Source organism: Ochotona princeps, chromosome 20 (genome assembly GCF_030435755.1).
Source record: "Ochotona princeps isolate mOchPri1 chromosome 20, mOchPri1.hap1, whole genome shotgun sequence".
In the NCBI taxonomy this organism is placed as follows: Eukaryota; Metazoa; Chordata; class Mammalia; order Lagomorpha; family Ochotonidae; genus Ochotona; species Ochotona princeps.
In genome coordinates, this window is record NC_080851.1 from 9,561,993 (window position 1) to 9,571,171 (window position 9,179).

Genomic DNA, 9,179 nt, shown 5'->3' on the forward strand with positions numbered 1-9,179 from the left:
ACTTTTATTGGAAAGGAAGATTTACAGAAAGAAGGAGAGACAAAAAGATCCTTTGTTTGCTGGTTCACTCCACAGTGGCCACAATGGATGGAACTGAGCTGATGATCCAAAGTCGGGAGCTTCTTCCAGGTCTTCCATGTGGGTGCAGGTACCCAAGGCTTTGGGGCGTCCTCTACTGCTTTCCCAGACTACAAGCAGGGAGCTGGATGGGAAGTGGAGCAGCTGGGACGTGAACCTGCACCCACATGGGAACCTGGTGCATGCTAGGAGAGGATTTTAGCCACTGAGCCATCGCGCTAGGCCCATATGTCTCAGTTTTAACTTCTGATATATAAATGTGCATTAATAAAAACCACTAGACAAAAGTAAAGGGAGAACAAGGCAACTGACAAAACTTTAATACGATAGAAATTTCCTGAGCCAACTGTAAATAAAAAATACAGGGCTGCAGTTAAACTGGAATTTCAACTCAACGAATGACTGCACAGGGCACAATTACACTGTCAAAAATATTCTTTTGTTAATGCGAAATTCAAGAAGTCGTCTTGGATTTCAGACCTGCTGACAGTAGGCTTGAGACGCGGGCTCCCTGACCATAGCAAGCTGAACTGCACCAAGAGCTCCGCTCGCACCCTGCAGGGCCAGCACTTCCGGTCAGGGGTTCTCGCTGCCCGAGGCGTGGCCCCGCCCCCGCCGGAAGTCTCTGCTGGCTACTCCTTCCCCGGCTCCGCTCTCAGGCCGGGCCCCGGGCGCGGGGTGCGGGGTGCGGGGTGCGGAGCGCGGGGTGCTGGGTGCGGGGTCCCGGGCACGGGGTGCCGGGCGCGGGGCGCCGGGTCCCGCGTGCCCGGCGCGGGGCGCTGGGTGCCGAGCGCGGACCCTGCCTCCGGGGAGAAGCGGCCGCGGCCCTGTCCCTCCGTGCGTGCGGACCGGTCGCCAAGGCCGGCACCCTCGCCGTCTCCCGGGCCGGGCGGCCGCCATTCCCGTGTCGCTGCGCCCGCGGGGGCCTGCCGGGCCTGCCGCCATGCCGCTGGGCCTGAAGCCCACCTGCAGCGTCTGCAAGACCACGTCCTCCTCCATGTGGAAGAAGGGCCCGCAGGGGGAGATCCTGTGTCACCACTGCACGGGCCGGGGCGGCGGGGGCGCGGGGCCGGCGGGCGGCGCGGGGCCTGCGGGCGGCCCGGGGGGCGGCCTGGGCGCGGCCACCTTCGCCAGCACCTCGGCAGCCCCTCCGCAGAGCAACGGGGGCGGCGGCGGCGGCAAGCAGGTGAGCTCGGCGACCCCTTCCGACGCGGCACCCCCGGCCCCTTCCCGAGTTCCCCCGGGGTGGCAGGGCGAGGGCGGGCCGTGCGGTGGAGTGGACAGGTGGGCACCTGCTCGCCCTTAGGAACCCGGCAGTGGCGCTCTGCGTCCCCGGGCCCCGGAGCCTCCGGGCCGACCTGGAGTGAAAGGGAAGGCGGGCTTTTGTTTCCGATGTAGGTAAATGCCCCCGCACAAAGTGCCTGCCTCAGGCGCCTGGTGCCTCTGCGGCCTTCGGTGCTTTGTGTACTTTAGTATTATTTGTCTGGGTCTTGCAGAGTAAGCAGGAAATCCACCGGCGGTCGGCCCGGCTTCGGAACACTAAGTACAAATCCGCCCCGGCCGCGGAGAAGAAGGTGTCCACGAAAGGAAAAGGGAGGAGACACATCTTCAAGTTAAAAAATGTGAGTCCTCTGGAGTGAGTGAGAGAGTGTGTGTGTCCTTTGTCCAGCTCTGGGGAGCCCTGAGGGAGGGTCCTGGCTTCCCCAGAGCAAATGGCCTCTGTTTCAGGAGGGTTAGTATTGAGAAAGTTCATGATACCTCCCTTCCTGTCCTTTTAAGCTCACTCACAAATCATGGTGCCTCACCCAGGCCGGGCTGGGCAGGGCTGAGGCCAGGAGGGGGTCAGAGCTGCACCTGGTCTCCCCTGGGCGCGTGGTTGTGTGCTGTGCCTCCTGGGGGCAGCAGGGACTGGCTGCTGGCTGCGGCACTCAGGTGTGGTGTGGGAAGCGGCCCCTGAGCCACACCTGCCATAGGCTCTCTAATGTTTTCTTGGCTGGTTTCTGCCAGTTTCTATGTAGCATAGTGTTACAACTTTAGGCAGATTACAAGGTAGCAGGTTCCTGAAATCACCTGAGGCAGTCTGGGACCTTAATCCAGGCTGGTTGCTACACTGATACACTTGAATACTGTAGCTCCTTCCACAGGTGGGACCAGAAGAGGTTTCTAGAAGTTCCCTCTGCATTCACCTGCTGGATTTTCTTTTTCGCTACTGCCTCCTGTGGGGCTCAGGCGGAGCCCGTGCTGGTTTATACTCAGGTGTGGAGTGAGGCCCACAGAGGGCTTTGAGGGAGGTGGCAGCGGCGGATTCCTGCGCAGTTTTGAGCCCAGCGGCGGCAGAAACACCGAAGGGACCGTGTCTGCCTCCCCGTGACATGTAGGCGCTCACTCTGGTTGCGGTTCTTGGCACCAGACAGCAGATACTAGTGTTTGTCAAGTCGCCTGGCTCTCAGGCGGGGCTGGAACGGGCTGAACGCCAGGCGTGGCGGGGTGTCCTGACGTGCCCACCTTGGCTTTCCGCAGCCCATCAAGGCTCCAGAGTCAGTTTCCACCGTCATCACTGCGGAGTCCATCTTCTACAAGGTGAGCTCACAGGTGTTGGGTGTTTCAGGGTCTGAGCTGTGAAGTGGGCAGGCCTGTGGGTTAATGTATTCTCCTGGTTCCCAGGAAACTCCAGTAGGCATGCCTTCTGAATGTACCGTTTTGTTGTTAACCCACAGTCTGTGTGGCCAAAAACGGTCTAGATGCAGGCAGACATCTCTGACATTTCGTGCGTTGCTGGTAGTGAGGACAAGCTGAGCCAGGTGCTGGAGCTGTCTGCAGGCTTCGGATCAGGCTGTCTGCGCGCAGGGGCAGGGGGTTATTGTTTATGGTTGAGGACACCGAGAGGGTTGTTAACTTGTCCCAGATCACATGGCCAAGGAAGTCAGATGCCAGAACCTATTCCTGGACCCCACAAAGCTAGCAAGTGGCTGCATGACTGGGCTGAGACTTAGCTGTTTCTTGCTGTGTGAAACAGGGATTGTGGGTTGTCTGACTGCTTTCTTGCCTGTGAAGCACCTAACAGGCTAAGCACTCAGCGGGTGGTGGGAACTGCCATCCTCACATCTTCAAATTAGTGCATTGCTGTCCCTGCTAAATGGACATGCGGTTGGATCAAGTCTGGAAGCTTCTGGGCTGGGTAACAAGTCCCTCGTGCCTGTCACTGTCCTTGTGCTGAGTGTCTCCGTGGAGAGGCTCCTGGGACTTGCCAGCCCTAGTGGCAGCACTTACCTGTTGCGTACTGCTGTGTGCCAGGTGGCCAGCGGCTGTGGAGCGCACAGCGATTACACAGGCTGTCGCAGCACTGTGGAGGCGATGGGGAGCTCTGTGGGAACCCTGGGGCTGATGGCCCAGAGTGGGGGCCCTCCAGACCCTGGGTGATTAAGGGTGCTCCTTGGAGCAGGAGAGGCAGAGCAGCTCTTGTGCTGTGTGGACCCCTTTGCTCTGAGGCAAAGAGGGGACTCCTTAGCTCAAGTGGCTCCGTCCTGTTGTGATGTATGTGGCCCTATTATTAAGTCACCTACTGTGTGCCACCAGAATCGCCCTTGCCCTTGTGGTTGAGCACCTGTGCTGAGCAGGGACAATCCTGCATAACGTGGAGCAGTCATCATACTATGGACATTGCAGCAGGAGCCTCAGGACTCCTGCTAGGAGGCGGGACCAGCAGGTGACGAGTGTGAACCAGCCCGTAGCCGGCTTGCTCTCTGCCTGAGCAAGCAGTCCACCCGATCCAGGTGTCACGGCTGCTCTCAGAGCCGTGCACGAGGGCTGTGTGGGGAGAGCTTGGGCCTCACAGGCATTCATGTCGGAGCTTGGTTCCTGTGGGGCTTCTGAGTCCAGTGCTGGTGAGGCACACGGGCAGCAGGGATGAGCCCTGCGTCACAGCTGTGCTCCAGGACAGGGTGACCTGTGCAGCGCCACACCCACCAGTGGAAGCCCTGAGTGTCGAGGGTTAGAGCAGCATTGTGGATGCTTAATGAAGAGATTTGGGATGCCAGTAGCCTGTGTCAGAGTCACTGCTGGGAGACCTGGCGGCTCTGCTCCTGCCTCCCGCCAGTGCGCGGCCTGGGAGAGGACAGCCTGACTCAAGTTCATGGGAAGCAGGCTTCAGTTCGGGCCTCTGATCCAGCCCCGCTGCGGCGGGTGTCTGGGAGTGAGCCAGCCCATGGAAGAGCCTCATCCTCATCCATATTTCTAATAAAAATGAAAGTAAATACAATTTTTAAAAAGATTTATTTTTGTTGAAAGTCGGATACACAGAGAGGAGGAGAGACAGAGAAGAAGATCTTCGTCTGATGATTCTCTCCCCCAAGTGAGTGCAATAGCCAGTGCTGTGCCGATCTGAAGCCAGGAGCCAGGAGCCTTTTCCAGGTCTCCCACGTGGGTGCAGGGTTCCAAGGCTTTAGGCCGTCCTCGACTGCTTTCCCAGGCTACAAGCAGGGAGCTGGATGGGAAGTGGGGCAACCAGGGTATGAGGCGGTGCCCACATGAGATCCCAGTGCATGCAAGGTGAGGACTTTAGCCACTAGGCTATCGTACCAAATAAACACACATTTTAAGAGATGGTTTCCAATTCAAAAGACAGAGGAAGACGTGGGGTGGAAAGTGGCTGTGTGAAAGGCTTTGCATAGGCCATGCGGAGCTGGGTTGGTTGGCCATCAAGAGAAGACACGGGCCGGGCCAGTGCTTGTGAGGTGGAAAGATGTAACTAATGGGTCGCAGAGGGGTATGGCAGCCTCCAGTTGAGAACACAGACAGTCGTCAAGGATAAGCAGGCCATGAGGGCGGTGCCATCACAGGAGTGCCTGTCATTTCTGTAATTTGAACTTCCACTTGGGGTGGAAGTGTGGAGTGTTTTTCCAGGTACACACTATTCCTTGAGCAGCAGAGAGGCCATGGAGCTGTGTGGGAACCTCGCCTGCAGGTTCCCCCAGCATAGCTTTCCCCGCTCTGCCTGCCCACAGCCTCCTGACTGTGGCGGCAGGAGCGAGAGCCTTTGGGGCGGTCTGTACTGCTAGGTGCCCCAGCCTGCCTGGCACCAGGGGCGGGCGCTCCCGGGAGCCATCATCTGGGGCTATCGACTTGGTCTCTCACTTGCTCCAGGTGTGCCAGCTGCTGTGGAAGTGCTGAGGCTTCAGGGAGCCGGGTGCTGGTCGGGGGGATGTGGGAAGTCTATTTCAGGCTGCTATAAATCTATAACCGCTCCCCCAAAACTGCCTGCCTTCGCCCTTAGTAAGGGCAGTGCTGCTGTGAGAACAAAGTTTTTGCTTTTTTGAATAAACTCTTATCCAGATGTAGATGATCACATATGTGTGTGCCTGGGCACGAACATGTGGATGTTTATCTACTCAGCTCTGGAAATGACATCCAGCATAACACTGATGTACTGGGCCGTCTCAAACACTCGTGGTTGGCTACTGTGCAAACTTGCTTTCCCGTTAAAGCTTTCGTTGCTTGAGTCAGAGTTGTTGCCTTTCCGCCCCCAATGCTGGGATGATTCTGTGTCTCCCCAGGGTGTGTATTACCAGATTGGCGATGTGGTTTCCGTGATTGACGAGCAGGATGGAAAGCCCTACTACGCCCAGATCAGGGGTTTCATCCAGGACCAGTACTGTGAGAAGAGTGCTGCTCTGACGTGGCTGCTCCCCACCCTCTCCAGCCCCAGGGACCACTTTGACCCTGCCTCCTATATCATCGGTGAGTCTGCCCACGGAGCAGCTTCCTGAGCTTGCCTGCGCGTCCAGGGCTACTCGGATGTGTCTGTGGGTCTCCTTGTGCTGCCGCGACAGTGCCACACACGGGATGGTGTACACAGTGGGACTTTTTTTTTTTTTAAAGATTTATTTATTTCTATTACAAAGTCAGATATACAGAGAGGAGGAGAGACAGAGAGGAAGATCTTCCGTCCATTGATTCACTCCCCAAGTGAGCCGCAACGGCCGGTGCTGCGCCAATCCGATGCTGAGAACCAGGAACCTCTTCTGGGTCTCCCACACGGGTGCAGGGTCCCAAATCTTTGGGCTGTCCTCGACTGCTCTCCCAGGCCACAAGCAGGGAGCTGGATGGGAAGTGGAGCAGCTGGGATTAGAACCGGCGCCCATATGGGATCCCGGGGCGTTCAAGGCGAGGACTTTAGCCGCTAGGCCACGCCGCCGGCCCATATATATGTATATGTGTGTGTGTGTGTGTGTATATATATATATATGTGTGTGTATATATATATATTTTATTTTTTTTTTTTTGTGGGACTTGATTTCCTTGCAGTTCCCTGGGTCTCAGGCCTAAGGTCAGGGGGCCGTCAGGGTTGGTTTCCAGTGAGGACTCCCTCCTGGCTCGAGGGGACCTCCTCCTTGTCATGTGTGTCTGGGGCCGCCTCTGTGTCTGCACATGAAGGGAGTCGTCAAGGAGGCCTGTTCCGTGGCTTCAGTCCAATCTCCAGGAACCCTCACTGAGAGGGCTTCCTCGCAGGTCAGTGGGACAGCAGCAAGTCGACAGGGCTGTGTGGAGGGGGCAGGGCATCTTACGTAGCTGGGCTTTGCGAGCGGGCAGCGATGAAAACAGCATGGTTAGGACTTTTCCGAGTCAGCCGGGTTGAGCTGCAGAAGGAACGTACTGCTTGGGAACCAGGTTGTCTGGGTTATTGTAAAAATCTACTCCACGCCAGGTTTTGAAAGAACTATTCTGTTTCTTTGTAACATCACACAGGCTTTCAGTGGGTCGGCCTGCCCTGAGCCTGGCCTAGCCAGCCTTCCAGGGTGCCGCTGCCAGCCGCTGGATGCTCAGGGCTGCCCAGGCGTGGACGAGGTGTTTCACAGAAACTTGCTGATCCCTACAAGTTGGAAAACAGTCAGATTTCTGAAAGTTGCCCTGAACTTATCCAGTTTTTCTGTAATGACTATGCATTATTTTTGCATTTTAAGAAAAAAACATACATATGTTTTTCTCAGAACATCAGGAAGCAGTAACGACCACTGTGAGGCTCACCTGTAGGCTCCATTAGACACCAGCCCTCCCTTCAGTAGGACAGCCCCGGTGCGGGTGGAGGCGGGCCGCTTCCCCTCCGCTCCGCCTGCTCCCTGGTGCGGCAGCGCAGCGGGCCCATCTCGGCCCCAGCCACCTGCTCCCTGCTCTGTGGCCTTGGCAGGGTCCTCGGTCTCCCTTGCTGCACTTTCCTTCCATGGCGAATGGGAATAATGGTGGAGCTTGCCTCTGAGGAATGCGGTGTGGAGACAGGTGACGAGCACAGCACTGTGGTGCCTTGGAGCGCCATCCCAGTGCTCAGTGTCGCACTTGGCTCCTGTCCTCTCCTGGCGCCCTCCTGTAGGGAGAAGGGCAAGGCCTCAGGCATTTTTTTTTTTAAAGATTTTTTTTTATTATTGGAAAGCCGGATATACAGAGAGGAGGAGAGACAGAGGAAGATCTTCCACCCGATGATTCAGTCCCCAAGTGAGCCGCAGCGGGCCGATGTGCGCCGATCCGAAGCTGGGAACCTGGAACCTCTTCCGGGTCTCCCACGCGGGTGCAGTGTCCCAAAGCTTTGGGCCGTCCTCAACTGCTTTCCCAGGCCACAAGCAGAGAGCTGGATGGGAAGTGGAGCTGCCAGGATTAAAACCGGTGCCCATCTGAAATCCTGGGGCGTTCAACGCGAGGACTTTAGCCACTAGGCCACGCCGCCGGGCCCTACCTCAGGCATTTAAAGAGGAAAAATTCAGAGGAAAAATGCAGACCCGCCCCGGGGCATGTCTAGGAGCCTTAGCATGTGATGAAAATTGTGTGTGTGCAAAAATGCGACTGCCCTCTCATTGTGTGCCTTCCAGGGCCAGAAGAAGATCTTCCAAGGAAGATGGAATACTTGGAATTCGTTTGCCACGCACCTTCTGAGTATTTTAAGTCCCGGTCATCACCATTTCCCACAGTTCCTACCAGGCCGGAGAAGGGCTACATATGGACTCACGTTGGACCTACTCCTGCCATAACTATTAAGGAAACCATTGCCAACCACTTGTAGTTTACAACTTAAAGCGGACTCGTGTCTGCTGTGACCGGGAGGCTGCCGGCTGGGAGGCCAGTGTCTGGTCTCGGAGCACCTGGGACCGAGGGCTCCACTCACGTTCCAGCGTGGCGCTGCAAGTGCGTCCCGGAAAGGAGCAGGTAGCGGCTCAGGAAGCTACGACCCTGGCACCAGTGTGGGCAGACCGGAAGGAGCGCTGCCCTCTGGGGCTGCCTTGGCCCAGCCCTGGCCACTGTGTGCATCTGGGGAGTGAGCTGGTAGGTGGGGGCTGCTCCACTTGCTTGTCTGTCTCGAGAGGAAAAACAATCATTAGAGCTGGATTTTTAGCCTTCGTGTATTTATACTATTATAAGATATACTACAAGTTGTTTTAAATGAAATTTTTAGCTGGAAGGGTGATTGAAGTTTTTTCCCTACTGTCCAGTAATGATTATCGTCTGTATTACTGGCCATTCAGAGAATTAAGAATGGAAAAGAATGAAATGTGCTTTGGGGTGAAGTACTGCCTTCTCTATGTGTTTTGTCAGACACAGGCTGAAGTGCCAGGGAGACCATTAAGAACAGGTAGTATTTATTTTTTCTCCATAATTTATTGCTAGAAGCTCATAAAATGGGATTGTATTTTTCTATAAGAACAAAATATTATGGTTTAGATTTCTGACCAAGGTCTTGGCTACGTCAAATGGCGCTGCGACCAGCAGTGTCTATGGTGAAGCCAGGCAGGCCTTCTTTTCTGATGCAGAAGATGCTAGGCTGGGTTTCTGGCTGCTTCAGCCACGAGCAGAGGGACTGGGGTGATTGCACAGCCTGCTCTTTTAAAAACTTGCAACAGGCATTCAGAGTCCTGTGGTCGAATTTAACAGAGCTGTCCTGTTCCCCCCACCTGCGGCAGAGCCAGGCTGCCAGGTGGCCCCGTGGCAGCGTGCGGAGGACGGACTGCACAGGTCTCACCTGGGACTTGGGTGCCCGTTGGAACTAGCGGTGCCCGCAGCAGTGTTAGGAGGCCTGTCCTTTAGTGAAGGCCTTGGCTGGGGACGCAGCCTGGACCAGG

At 56.3% G+C, this 9,179-nt stretch overlaps 1 protein-coding gene across 1 annotated transcript; it reads left to right on the forward strand.

The window, feature by feature from the left end:
• The first annotated feature begins 816 nt into the window (after positions 1-816).
• GATAD1 (GATA zinc finger domain containing 1) lies at positions 817-8,233 on the forward strand. The gene is made up of 5 exons (XM_058678043.1): positions 817-1,264; positions 1,575-1,700; positions 2,599-2,658; positions 5,631-5,814; positions 7,935-8,233. Exons 1-5 carry the CDS (start codon positions 1,022-1,024, stop codon positions 8,123-8,125), a joined length of 804 nt encoding a protein of 267 aa, XP_058534026.1. The 5' UTR covers positions 817-1,021; the 3' UTR covers positions 8,126-8,233.
• The last annotated feature ends 946 nt before the right edge of the window (positions 8,234-9,179 follow it).